Source organism: Pseudorca crassidens, chromosome 5, assembly GCF_039906515.1.
Source record: "Pseudorca crassidens isolate mPseCra1 chromosome 5, mPseCra1.hap1, whole genome shotgun sequence".
In the NCBI taxonomy this organism is placed as follows: domain Eukaryota; kingdom Metazoa; phylum Chordata; class Mammalia; order Artiodactyla; family Delphinidae; genus Pseudorca; species Pseudorca crassidens.
Window position 1 is genome coordinate 141571331 of NC_090300.1, and position 14263 is coordinate 141585593.

A 14263-nucleotide genomic window follows, 5' to 3' on the forward strand; every position below is an offset into this window, starting at 1 on the left:
CTTTATAGTCATTTCTGGTCTCAAAAGTGAATTTCTCCTAAGTACAGTGTGTTCGGAATAGTATGTGAATAGTATTGTGAATAGTATTTTAATCGGAATAGTATGTGAATAGTATTGTGAATATTTCACATTAGTGTGAAAATATAGAGGCTCTAACTATAAAGCATTCTTTTTAATAAAGGCCTCAACATTATCATACATGTAAGCATATTTGACATTACGTAGGCTTTTACATATTCCATCAGATTTAGAGAAAGCCTTTTTATCTTTTTTCTCTTTAGGAGTATAAACCACCAGGAACCCGCAAACTTCATAATATTCTCGGAGTAGAAACAGGAGGACCTGGTGGGCGTCGTGCTGGGGAATCGGGTCATACAGTAGCTGACTACTTGAAGTTCAAAGACCTCATTTTAAGGATGCTTGATTATGACCCCAAAACTCGAATTCAACCTTACTATGCCCTGCAGCACAGTTTTTTCAAGAAAACAGCTGATGAAGGTACAAACACAAGTAATAGCGTATCCACGAGTCCTGCCATGGAGCAGTCACAGTCTTCGGGCACCACCTCCAGTACATCTTCAAGCTCAGGTCTGTTCTTTTGATATTATATTAGGCTTTGAAATGTTTCCTCTTTTCTTTACAAAGTGGGGGTTATTTTAAAGTTTTTTAAAGTTTGTTAATGGGTGGGAGGAATTATTTTTCCCGAACCTGTTCTTTGTGGCTAGTAAAAAAATTCACCTCCCCCAAAGCTCTAATACTTAATTATGCATATAATAAATTCTGCTTGGAAACAATACTCCTTATTAGCCAAATTTTAAAATTGTTTTTAAAATGGAAATACTTGGTTCACATGCTTGAGTTTTCCCCTGACTTAACCAAACTTGGTCATATTTTAGTTCAGTGGTTGATGTGAAAGAACATAGAGAATTGGAAGCCTTCCTGGTATACTTCAGGTTAATACAGATTTTTTTTTGGTGACTCACTTCCCGTTTTAATGTTATAGTTTTAGGATATATACTTGAACAGAATTAACTTTACACTCACAAGCTGTACCGTGTTGTGATACTTCAGGTGGGTCATCGGGGACTAGCAACAGTGGGAGAGCCAGGTCGGACCCAACGCACCAGCATCGGCACAGCGGCGGGCACTTCACAGCTGCTGTCCAGGCCATGGACTGTGAGACACACAGTCCCCAGGTGAGCAGTCACACAGCCCTTCATTCACGCCCTCCACTGTGCCCAGGCGTACCAGTGTTGGATGCCAAGTGGTTTTAGAATGATAACGTCATTTACTCTAAAAGGTTCATATCTTCCTTGGTTGTAAGGAATTCTAACTTACACATCCTTGAAACATTTTCCCTCCGTGTTTAGAAATAGCTCCCGTTTATTGAGTGCGTACCAGCAGCTGCTCCAGGTGTTTGTTTATCTTGTTTACTCCGGCAGCATTTTGAGCCTTGCCCTGTTTGGATTTTCATTTTACTTTGGGAACTGTGACTTCAAGGTTTAGGGAACTTTCCGAGGTGCGTGATCTTAATTACTGCACTCCACTGCCTCTTGTGATCTGCTATCACTGACAGTCCTAGATTCTGAATCAGTTTGTGGTTTGATTTTCACCTCCATTTTTTGTTTTGAAGGTTTTTTGTTAAAGAGGATCTAATTAAGTAAATTTTTTTAAGGGGTGAAGCAGATGATGGTAGAATATTTATTAAATACTCTTTGTAAAATAATAAGTTAATTCATACTGAGTACTGCATTATGATGTTTACAGTGAGAGGCAAGTATATTATCTAATGAGAAATAAAATGGAAGTTGATGAATATCACTGCCCATTCTTGGGACTGGGGCAGCTGAGTGCTGGTGGAGAAAGGCATATCTGTAGATGCATTGTTACCCCTGTTAATTCGTAGTCACCAGCATCTACTTGGGCAAGCTTGCATGTTTCTCAGGTCATCTCATCGTGCTCCCATTCTCTTTAATAATTGCTTCAGACTCTCCTACTCTTGCTAGAAACCTTTGCCTCCCCTTCTCTGCTCTCCCTCACTCCTCACTGTGTAAGGAACAGTCCTCAGAAAGGAGCGCTTCACTGCGTGTCACCAGCCACCTCGCCCCACCGCCATGTGTGCTTGTCCCCTTTCTCCGGCCCCTTGTCAGCAGGGGCAGCAGCTCCTGCCTGGGGTCAGCCACCTCGGGCCCTGCCCCTCTCCTCCCACCTGCACAGGACTTGGCCCTGCTCAGCCACTGGCCCCTGTGTCCTCTGCTCGCCTTCTTCCCGTCAGCACCTGATCATCCCCAGCTCTCTCCCATCTGAAGCAAAACCTTTCCCTGGCCCTTGTCTTCCTCGCCCCACATTTCTGCTACTATTACTTCACCCTTTAAGAAGTCTTCAGCTGCTCCAGTTGGGCTGCTTCCCAACTCAGGAAACTGTTCCTGTGGAGTCACAGTGGTCATTACTGAGGAGCCCGGCAGACACTCAGTCACTTGTCACTCTCTGGTCCTCACTCACGTTGACACAGCCCTGGCCTCTCTGTGCTTTTTTTTTTTTGCGGTACGCGGGCCTCTCATTGCTGTGGCCTCTCCCGTTGCGGAGCACAAGCTCCGGACGCGCAGGCTTAGCGGCCATGGCTCACGGGCCCAGCCGCTCCGCGGCATGTGGGATCTTCCCGGACTGGGGCACGAACCCGCGTCCCCTGCATCGGCAGGGGGACTCTCAACCACTGTGCCACCAGGGAAGCCCCTCTCCATGCTTTTTGTAGCACTCTCCTCTGCCTTCCCGGACAGGATGGCCCTCATCCCAGCCCACCTCCTTCCTTCACTGTCTCCTTTTCGGATTCTCTGCTCCCCCGCGGCCACGTAAACGTGGGTGGTCTGTGTCCTGTCTCTCACCTTAAACACTTCCTGGTGACCTCACCTGCTCTTACCAATGACTGCAGCTACCATCTCGATGTCGGTCACTTTATGTCTTTATTTCTGATCTAGACTTCACTCCTGAGCCCCACACCTTTATTTCTAATCATTTACTATAAATACCGTTTTGGAAGTCCCTACAGCATAACACTGCAAATGCATCCTATAAACTGAAGTCATCATTTTCTCCTCCGCCAAAGCTCATCTCCTTTTATCTGTATCAATACAAGTGGCCCTGAATTTACCCATTTGCTCAGGTCGTACACCTGGCACCTGGGGAGTTCATTCTTGACTCCTCTCTCCCTCACCCCCCACCTTGAATCCAATGGTAAATAGTATGGATTCTGAATATCCTACATATGTGTCTGTTCTCTCTACTTCACCCGCTTGGTACAATCATCTCTAGCTTATCTTGCTGTAAAGATTATTCCAACCAGACTTCCAGCGTCCAGTTTCATTCACCAGTTCGCCTCTGTTCTCTTCTCTGCAGCCTAGTGAATGTTCAGTAGAGCAGTCTGATCCAGCTCTTTCCCTTGCTTTCAGCCAGTTTCTGGCTTTCTCTTGTACTTAAAAAAAAAATTGTGACTTCTTACACAGGATTCAGTGATTTCTGTCATCTGGCTCCTACCCAGGCATCCTTCCTCCTCTTCATTCATTCTGGTCTTCCTGGAATTTTTTTTTTTTTTCATTTTTCAGACTGTATACCATGTTCCCTTTCACATTTCTCACATTGACCGTGCTCAGCCTGGAATAAGCTTTTCCTCTGTCTTTGCTTTGATGACTACTATATATCCTTCAGGTCTCAAATATCACGGCCAGAGGCTTTCCCTAATTCTTTAGAACGACCTTCCTTCTTCCATCCCTTTCTCCCAGTTTCTAAATTAATGTTATTAGTTTTATGTAGTCTTTCTGCGATGTTTTATACATATGCAAGCAAATACAAATGTATATCCTTCACCTAACCTTTGTACACAAATGGTAGCATACCGTGCACACATCTTGTTTTTTTTATTTTAACATGTTTTACATATATTTTTATTTATTTATTTATTTATTTACTTTTGCCGTACGCGGGCCTCTCACTGTTGTGGCCTCTCCCGTTGCGGAGCACAGGCTCCGGACACGCAGGCTCAGCGGCCATGGCTCACGGGCCCAGCCGCTCTGCGGCATGTGGGATCTTCCCGGACCGGGGCACGAACCTGCATCCCCTGCATTGGCAGGCAGACTGTCAACCACTGCGCCACCAGGGAAGCCCTACATATATTTTAAAATGTATATTATGGAGCTCTTTCTGTATCATATAGGGAGCTTTTTCATTCTTTTTGTTGTGTTTTAACAGTCACACAGTATTCCATTGTTTAGATATTCCAAGTCATTGCAGTAGTTCCCTATTAATGGACATTTAGCTTATTTCCAATCTTTTTTACTACTGCAAATAATGCTGTAATAAATAACCCTACATATAAATCATCCACACACATGCAGTTTATATGTGATACGAGTTCCTGGATGTGAAATTGCTGGGTCAAAGAGTAACGTGGTTTGTCATTTTGATAGCTGTTGCCAGATTGCTCTCCATATAGTTTTACCAGTTTAGCCTCCCACTAACAGAGTTTGGAGAAGCAGTCAGTGTGATCACCTTTGGATCAGTCTGAACTGAAAAACCTGGTATTGGACAGAGTATAGTTGCATTTCACTTATTTCTTCTTTCCATGAATTTAAGTAGCTTCATAGTTTAAGAACCATTAATATTTTCTGAGAACTTTCTGCCTATTTTTCTACTGGATTATTTTCAATAGTTTTTCTTGAATTTTGATTCTGAGACCACCTTTGTTGAGTGGTCTTAATGATCTGTGCTAGCCACTGGTGATAAAGACACAGGCTTTGCTTTCCTAGAGCTTACCGTGACACAGAAAATAAATAAAACGAATCAAATGAATAGAAATTGCAAGTACTATTAACTGTTAAAAAGAAAATAAGACAGGATAATGTAATAGAGAGTAGTGATTTGTTGGGTGGGAGGTATTAATTCAGATAGGCCGAACTGATAACAGGACGACCCCCCAAAATATGGTAGCTTAAAAAATGTGAAGTTTCTTTTTTATGTAATAGTCCAGAGTGGGTATTCAGGTTAGTGGCGTGGCTCTCTCCCACATCCTGGGTTCCTACCATCTTATGACTGCCCCATCCCCAAGGGCCTAGTTGTCTGCTGCATCTGGCAGGCAGAAGGACTTGGGATGTATTTTGTGGGACAGATCTGGCTGTAACATAGGAACCTTCATTCATATTCCATTGACTAAAACAGTCATATGGCCATGTCTAAGTACAGGGGAGGCTGGGGAGTAAGCGTAGTGCAGCCTTATGCTCAGGAAGAAGAGTATGTTTTTTGAGGACAATTTGGAACCTCTGCCACAGAAATTGGGGGAGCATTAGCCAGAGTGGTGAGGGAAGACTCTGGAACTGAAATGATGAGAAAGAATCATCCAAGCAGAAATTAGAAATCAGAGCATTCTAGGCAGAAGGAACAGTAAGTACAAACACCCTGAGGCTTCTGAAAGATGTTGACTAGGTAGAGGAATAGAAGGAAGATCCTGTGTAGTAGGAACTTAGGCAGCAAGAGGAAGGATGGCTAGAGGAAAAGTTTGGAGAAATGAGCATTGGCCAGATTGTTTATGGATTTTGGATTATTTTGTTTATCCATTCATCCATCAGTGGGCACTTACTTGGGTTGTTTCCGTATTTTGGCTATTGTAAATAATGCTGAAGTGAATGAACATGGGGGTACATATATCTTTTCAAGATACTGTTGTTGTTTTCTTCATATAAATACCCAGAAGTGGAATTGCAGGATCATGTGGTAGTTCTGTTTTTAATTTTTTGAAGAACCTCCTCCATACTGTTTTCCATAGTGGCTGCACTAATTTATATTCCCACCAAGCAGTGCATGAGGGTTCCCTTTTTTCCACATCCTCACCAACACTTGCTATTTGTTGTCTTTTTGATAATAGCCATTCTCATGGGTGTGAAGTGATATCTCGTTGTGGTTTTGATTTGAATTTCCCTGATGGTTCATGATGTTGAGCTTCTTTTCCTGTACCTGTTGGCCATCTGTATGTCTTCTTTGGAAACATGTCTAGTCAGATCTTCTGCCCATTTTTCAATCAGATTGTTTGGATTTTTGCTGTTGAGTTTTATCAGTTCTTTATATATTTTGGATATTAGCCTGTTATCAGATAATATGATTGACAAATATTTTCTCCCATTCAGTAAGTTGCCTTTTCATTTTGTTGATGGTTTCCTTTACTGGGCAGTAGCTTTTTAGTATGTTGTCATCCCATTTATTTATTTTTGCTTTTGTTGCTTTTGCTTTGGTGTCAGATTCAAAAAATCATCACCAAGACCTATGTCAAGGAGCTTATTACTGCCTATGTTTTCTTCTAGGAGTTTTATGGTTTCAGGTCTTACATTCAAGTCTTTAATCCATTTTGAGTTAATTTTTGTGTTTGGTGTAAGATAGTGTGGTTGAGTTTCATTCTTTGGTATGTGGCTGTCTAGTTTTTCCAACACCATTTATTGAAGAGACTGTCCTTTCTCCATTGTATATTCTTCGTTCCTTGGTCATAAATTAGTTGACCATATACGCGTAGATTTATTTCTGGGCTCTCTGTTCCGTTCCATTGATCTATGTGCTTTTTTTTATGTCAGTACCATACTGTTTTAATTGCTATAGCTTTGTAGTATAGTTAGATACCAGGGAGCATGATGCCTCCATCTTTGTTCTTCTTTCTCAAGATTGCTTTTGCTATTTGGGTTTCTTTGTGGATTACAAATTTTAGGATTATTCTTTTTTTTTTTTTTGAAAAATGACGTTGGAATTTTGTGGGGGATTGCGTTGAATCTGTAAATTGCTTTGGGTAGTTGGGACATTTTAACAACATTGATTCTTACACTCTTCCAGTCTGTGAGCATGGACTATCCTTCCATTTATTTTTGTCTTCTTCTTCCAGACCTTCTTCTTCTACAGGTCTTTTACTTCCTTGGTTAAAGTTATTTCTTGATATTTTATTCTTTTTGATACAGTTGTACATGGGATTGTTTTCTTTTTCTGTTTCATTATTAGTATATAGAAATGCAGTCGATTTTTGTGTATTGATTTTATATTCTGCAACCTTATTGAGTTCATTTATTAGTTCTAACAGTTTTCTAACGGAGTCTTCAGGGTTTTCCATATAATGTAATGTTACGTCATCTGTAGGTAGTGACCATTTTACTTCTTTATTTCCAATGTGGATGACTTTTCTTTTTCTTGCCTGATTTGGATTTGTGTTTTAAAAAGACTGTTCTTGCTACTCTTTGGAGAATGGTTTGGAAAAAGGCAAAGATGGAAGATGGGAGTTGATTTAGGAGGCTGTTATATTAGTCTAGGCAAGAGATGATAGTGACCTAGGATAGAGTAGTCGTGGTGGAGATGGAGAAAAGAGGCCAGATTTGGGTTCTATTTTGGAGGTAGCTTTAGTAGTACTTGCTGATTGTTTGGATGGAGGAATGGTTGAGCAGCTAGATGGGTACTAGTGGTTCTATTAAAACAGGAAAGATTGGAGAGAGGAGGAGCTTTAGGGGGAAAGTAAAGAATGCCTTTTGGACCTGTCAGAAATATTTACTATCTGGCCCTTCCCAGAAGAAGTTTGCTGACCCCTGGCTTAAACAGTGCTCCCAAGGAAAGAAAGTGGCGAGTAAAATATATGAGTATGGGTGTAACTTGCTAAAAATTGAAGCTTTCATAATAAAATATTTTTCACTCTTGAACACATTTGGAAGTTTGTGTTATAGAACTGTCTAACACATTAAGGTTTCAAAACCCTCTCTCTAACTAATGTAAATGCTAGTGTTGTAGCTTTTTATCGAAGATTAAAGCTTGGAAACGGTACTCTTAAATCGTTTTAAAATCTGTTCTTACAGGTGCGTCAGCAATTTCCTGCTCCCATTGGTTGGTCAGGCACTGAAGCTCCTACACAAGTCACTGTTGAAACTCATCCTGTTCAAGAAACAACCTTTCATGTAGCCCCTCAACAGAATGCATTGCATCATCACCATGGAAACAGTTCCCATCATCATCACCACCACCACCATCACCACCACCACCATGGACAACAAGCCTTGGGCAACCGGACCAGGCCAAGGGTCTACAATTCTCCAACAAATAGCTCCTCTACCCAGGATTCTATGGAGGTTGGCCATAGTCACCACTCCATGACATCCCTGTCTTCCTCAACTACTTCTTCCTCTACATCTTCCTCCTCTACTGGTAATCAAGGCAATCAAGCCTACCAGAATCGCCCAGTGGCTGCTAATACCTTGGACTTTGGACAGAATGGAGCTATGGACGTTAATTTAACCGTCTACTCCAATCCCCGCCAAGAGACTGGCATAGCTGGACATCCAACATACCAATTTTCTGCTAATACAGGTCCTGCACATTACATGACTGAAGGACATCTGACAATGAGGCAAGGGGCTGATAGAGAAGAGTCCCCCATGACAGGAGTTTGTGTGCAACAGAGTCCTGTAGCTAGCTCGTGACTAAATTGAAACTTGAGTTTGTTTCTTGTGTGTTTTTATAGAAGTGGTGTTTTTTTCCAAAAAACAAAGTGCAAAGCTGCTTGAATCAGAAGGAGATTAACACACTGAACCGCTACAAGAGGGCAAAGCTGACTTTTTTTTTTTTTTTAACTTGAAAAGATTGCAAAGGGACAATGAAGTTTTTAAAAGAGCCATGTCCAAACCCATCTTCACGGATAGCTCAGAGGTGTCCTCTTTTTGCCTCCCCCATTTTAACTCGCCACATCCCAGTCATAGTGGGGTTTTTGTCTTTCTATTCCACAGAAGTTGTTGTTCAGATGTTGGTCTTAATCATTTGCCAACTAATTTTAAAATAAAAGGCACTGCACATAATTTGCATTTTAAAGGGCCCCATGAGGGTGTTTTTCCTTCCATTTTTGTTTTTCCTTTTTTCCTTCCCGTTTTTGTTTTGTTTTCATTTTGTTTAGGGTGGGGGGTGGGAAATTTGGGGTTTTAAGTCCTCTAAACACACTTGGGCACGGAAATGCAGTACTGTAAGGAAGAGGGACCTCCAGCTCACACAAACATCACCTTCAGCTGTATGGAAGGGACGGTTGTATTGGAGTTTGTAAGGCACAGTAAGCATGCTAAGTGGCGGGATCAGAACTCTCCTGTCTGAACCTACTGAGGAGCAAAGCAGCAATTGCCTGGGATCCTGTGGGTCTCCCGTTGTTGAGGCCACAGTGAGATAGTAATGGAACGTGACTGGTCTCCTAACCAAGGTGCACTGAGAAGCAATCAACGGGTCAGTTGTGGCCAGTCCTGGGGAGGTCTGAGTGGTGGTCTTTGGGATAACCTTTGGCCTTATGGATTTGGACTCGAAGTTAGAAGAGCCTACCATTTCAGATGCAATCACTTTTGGACATGCTTTTGCAGACAGTCCTTAATGCTGAAAACACAGAGAATGGGTAATTCAAGAGGCCTTTCTTTTAAAATAGACTTTTGTGACCCACTAATTGTAAGGTATTGCAAGGTCACTTTGCGTGTGTCATAAAGTTGACTTCCTTATTGGTTGAAGGTCACAGAAGTAGTGGTTTGCTTTGATGGAAATAGCTACAGCTGTGTCCCTTCCTGCTTTTTACTTTTTCTTTTGCTTTTTCTCGGCACGTGGTATCTCCACCATTTCTTCTGCACAAAGATGTCTTCTGTTCATCCTGAACATTTTTAAAAAAATGCAGAATTTTATGTGACTGCTTTTTTGCCTCACAATTATGCTGTGAATTTTACAAAAATTTATTTTCTTTTTTGATAATTTATTGTACCAAAGCTGTTTTTATAGCACATAGATGTCTGTAACCAATAATGTAGCAGTTCTGCACTTTGACACAAGGTGTAACTAGACCATTTTTAAATGTCAGTTGAAAATTATGGCTGTACTATTGCTTAAACAAAACTGGAACTGTTGTTGAATCCATAGCCAATACATTTACAGCAATCTGTGTACTGAACATAATAGATTGACATCTAACTCAAGATTACAACAGCTGTTACATCCTAAATGTGTTCAGGCTTCTGAAGGTAAAGGGACACTGGATCCAGAAGCTGTGGAACCAGCAGTTGATTCTTGTATTCCTGATTAACCTACTTGTAAACTTGAAAGCAAGACCTTGATTGCACCAACAGGTCCAAACTATGAGCACGAGTAAAGCAAAACTTCCATGCATGACCCGGAAGGGAACAGGCTGGTGTCTAACAGGTGCCTAGTTTTGAGATTGTGCTGCCTTAATGTAACACAGTCTGGCAGTTGCTAAATTTGTGTTCCCATTTTAAATTGACCAATTTTATGGTGTTAAACTTTTGAGCGGTTGAGTTGGGAGAATGAAGATTAAGGAATTTACCTGTCCGGGATCAAAGAAGCCTAGAAAAGAAGCAGTAATCTACCTCTGCCGATAACCCTGTTCAAAACAACTCAGCAGAAACACCACATTAGTTTTTATTGGTCAATTCCATGTGGCTGACTAGATCAATTTTTTCTGAACAAGAGCAGGTTTTTATATGTAATCAGTCAGTGACAAAAGAAAAAAGGCTTAAAATCATGTGAATGGAAACTTGGGAATATCAGTTTTTATAAACCACAAAATTTTTTTTTGTTGTTAATCAGGAAATCCATTTTTATTTTGTAATTAAATGTCAAGCCTGTGGATGGATTTTTGAACTCGGTAGTTCATAAAGTTTACAGTGAATAAAAGGACATCATCTTGAGTCTAGCAATATCAAAAGGAATTCAGTAGTTACTGCTGTTTAGGAATATAAGGTGAAGATACATGGGTCAGATCATTTTCTGTGCTGGTTGCCACATCTTAGCAAGCACCAAAAAACGAAAGCAGTTTTTAAACCGCTATTTACATAAAGGAAGTCATAAAATCCAATGCTTCTGCATACTGTGTTATGTTACAGTCCAGTTTTGTGTGCTTTACTACACGGTTTGGTTACAGGACTTCTGTGCATTGTAAACATAAACAGCATGGAAAAGGTTAAATACCTGTGTGCAGATTGTAAGATCTGGTCCGGACTTGCTGTGTATATTGTAACGTTAAATGAAAAAGAACTCCCCTTTGTATTATAGTCATGCGGTCTTATGTATGATAAACAGTTGAATAATTTGTCCTCAGACTCTTTACTATGCTTTTTTAAAATTAATTTAAGAAAAATGTAAACATAGTTGAAATCTTTCTATGCAATTAACCTGGTCCAGGTAATGAATGGTCTGGTAGGTATACTGACTATAAGTTTAGTCAGACGTGTAGAAAGGAAAACAGTAGTTACATCAACGTAGGCTTCAAAAATCTTGGAAAGTAAACATTGGAGGTTTAACAGACCATTTTGATTTTTTAAAATTGTTTCTTTACTTTTCACAGTTTCTCTTTGATTCAAAGTGCTCATAGGCCGTAATGTTTAGGATGGATGTGAGAGTTAGATGATTTTTCTCTAGGATTTGACCTGCTTGGAAGCAAGAGGAAATACAAATAATATCGTTCCTCTTTCCCCAGATCCTTGATGGGGGCCTATCAGGGACTTTATACAAGAAAGTCTAGAATTCCTGCCACAGTGAATTAATCCTAACCTAAAGTCTCCTGTTTTTTATAAGTTAGCCTGCATAAGTATACATTAAGGTGGCTTTCAGAAGGCAAAAAACTTACTGTAAATTTAAATGTGATTTTGTAAAGTTCAGATTGTCTACATAAAGTGCACTTACCACATGTATGAAAGAAACTTCCTTTAGTGTTTTTCTTAGGGTAATGAGCATTTTATAGGTAAGTGGCACATTTTGTATATCAGAATCAGTATCCAAAAAACTTAGGCTTATTTTTATTTAATGAATATTAGAACTGTTAATACATGTGAAAAATCATTAAGGCTACAATAATTATATAAGGCCCACAAGATGACTACTCTGTTTGCTACTGTATCGTCTTTCCCAGCTCCTATGTTGTTAAACTTATTGTTGTAATAAGTCTTATAATAAGGCAATACAATGATGCGATAGTAAATGCTAAATTTCTTCTAGATTAGTTCCCCAGTTTCCTTTTGGCCTGCCTTTACTCTGTTAGCTCTCAGAATACAAGTTCAGTACTCATTTTTATATCCATTTTTGTAGTGGTGACCAAAGCTAACAGATCAGATGGTTCATTCCAGATACAGAACTTGGTCTTAGTGCCATATATGAAAAAAAAGTTTGAAATTTTAAGATTAGGGTTAGGAGAAAAACCGATCGGTATACTGAGTCTGTTCAGATTTCTTAGAATCCTTGGGATTGCTCGACATTGGGAAGCCTTTGGTGTCAGGAAGTGCAGAGTAGGTGGTCTCATTTTCTTAACCATGGATCTCCTTCCCTAGACTTGTTTCCTAGGGTGAAAACATACATCAAGTAATTTTTAGTACAAAGAAGAAGAAAACCCTAAGAACATAGCTTATCGTATTCTTCTTCTTCCCTCATAATGCATAGCAGTAACCTGTCTCCCGGTCCCCTGAGAACCATCTTGTGGGTATCACCTGGGCTTTCACACTCTAGTATTAATTCCTACATATCCCTGTGTTTAAAGCACTCGTTATTTTTTTGTGGAAGACTCATTTAGGATGGTAAGTGGTCTTGTCGGTTTGTGCGTTTTTCTTTCTCTTTGGCATTATGTACAGCCAAGGTCCCTGGTTTCAGCTGCTCACGGGAAAACGATAAAAGAGCTAAGGTGTTCTTGCATCGTAATTTTTGGGGATACCATTCACCTTAACACAGAGAGGGCCCGAGGTATTTGTCATCAGTTTTCTTACCTTAGATCTTCAAAGACGAAAGTATTTCTCCAACTAAAACACAATGATTTAAATGTGTACCAGATAACTAGGTAGAGCCCCACAGGTTTCAATATCAGCTTCTTTACATGAAAACACGGGGTTTATTTATTTTATTATTTTTTTTTGCAGTACGCGGGCCTCTCACTGTTGTGGCCTCTCCCGTTGCGGAGCACAGGCTCCGGATGTGCAGGCTCAGAGGCCGTGGCTCACGGGCCCACCCGCTCCGCGGCATGTGAGATCTTCCCGGACTGGGGCATGAACCCATGTCCCCTGCATCGGCAGGCGGACTCTCAACCACTGCGCCACCAGGGAAGCCCAAAACACAGGGTTTTTGTTTTTTTACATAATTTCACACCTTGAGGGTATGACCTTTTATTAAAGAGAGCGGTGGGAATGACTTAAGTTTCAGGCTTGGCATGTCATGAATTCCCTGCCACCTGCAGCAGGACTTGGGGACGCTGCTTCAGAGCAGCGAGGAGGGAAGATGAATCTCCAGTTCGCTTCCTTGTGCCTTAACTGGATGTCAGTGTCCAGTCTCAGCTGGGTTCTGAAGGAACAGAGGCACTGCGGTAGGAATCTTGTTGGCTGGTAAAACGCAGTTTAAATGTGCGGCAGGAAAAATGGGTGACAAAGCTCCTGGTGAAGGATGGAGGAGGTGGGCGTAAGTGAGCGCACACCCCTTCCCGGTGAAGGTGGCGCCCTTGGGTGATGCAGGCTCGGGTGTGGTCAACCGTGTGCTCTCAGATCTAGAAAGATACTTGAGGACTTCTCAGGTTGCAACATGTAGAAAGGCCATGTAGGAATTATATTCATTTGTCTGTTTTAAAGACCACAGTTTATTTAAAATACTTCTGTAAAATTTTATTTTATTCTTGTAAATTTTACTCCCAATATTTCCTCATTAATCGCTATAGTTGCCTCAGGTCTTTAGCTGAAGCTGCAGTCAAAGGGGGAGGATTCCGAGCCAAAGGTAAGATAGAGGGGCAGGCCCTGGGTGTGTGGCGGTTCTTCCTCAGGCAGGGCCATTGCCACCAGCCGAGCAGCTGGGCCCAGGGCTGGGGCCCAGGGAGGTCTGTGAAGAAGGAGGAGCTTTGCCAGGAGAGTGTTGAATTGGTTAAAATAGAGCCCAGGGTGGTGAGTTTGTGAGTCACCCTTGACTCACTGTTGCATAGGAATGCAATAGCAGGCTGGGTGAGGATGGGGGTTGTCAACTCCCTGGACACTAAGATGACTGCTGATGGTGTCAAAGGATTATTTATGTTTTTAAAGGTCTAAAGCACGATATAGTGAAATAGTGACCCTAAGGAGAAAGTCTTCACGTACATCGCAGGCAAGCCCCCGTCTGTTGAAGAGCTGACATGACACACGGGATCCTGAGCTGGGTGAAGTAGTTGACTTTAGGCGCTGCTCCATTAATTGCCCAGCAAATCCGTAAGCAAGCTCTGGGGAAAAGA

The 14263-nt window shown here is 41.3% G+C and overlaps 1 protein-coding gene across 9 annotated transcripts in view; it reads left to right on the forward strand.

Annotated features, from left to right (window-relative positions):
- DYRK1A (dual specificity tyrosine phosphorylation regulated kinase 1A) overlaps positions 1 to 11129 on the forward strand; it is a 145667-nt gene extending 134538 nt beyond the window's left edge. For all 9 annotated transcript variants that reach the window (XM_067739490.1, XM_067739484.1, XM_067739486.1 and 6 more), the window contains 3 exons: positions 282 to 588; positions 1072 to 1196; positions 7863 to 11129. In XM_067739490.1, the coding sequence (XP_067595591.1) occupies positions 282 to 588; positions 1072 to 1196; positions 7863 to 8483 (1053 nt within the window). In that variant the 3' untranslated portion in view covers positions 8484 to 11129. The remainder of the gene's footprint in view (positions 1 to 281; positions 589 to 1071; positions 1197 to 7862) is intronic.
- Positions 11130 to 14263: the final 3134 nt, after the last annotated feature.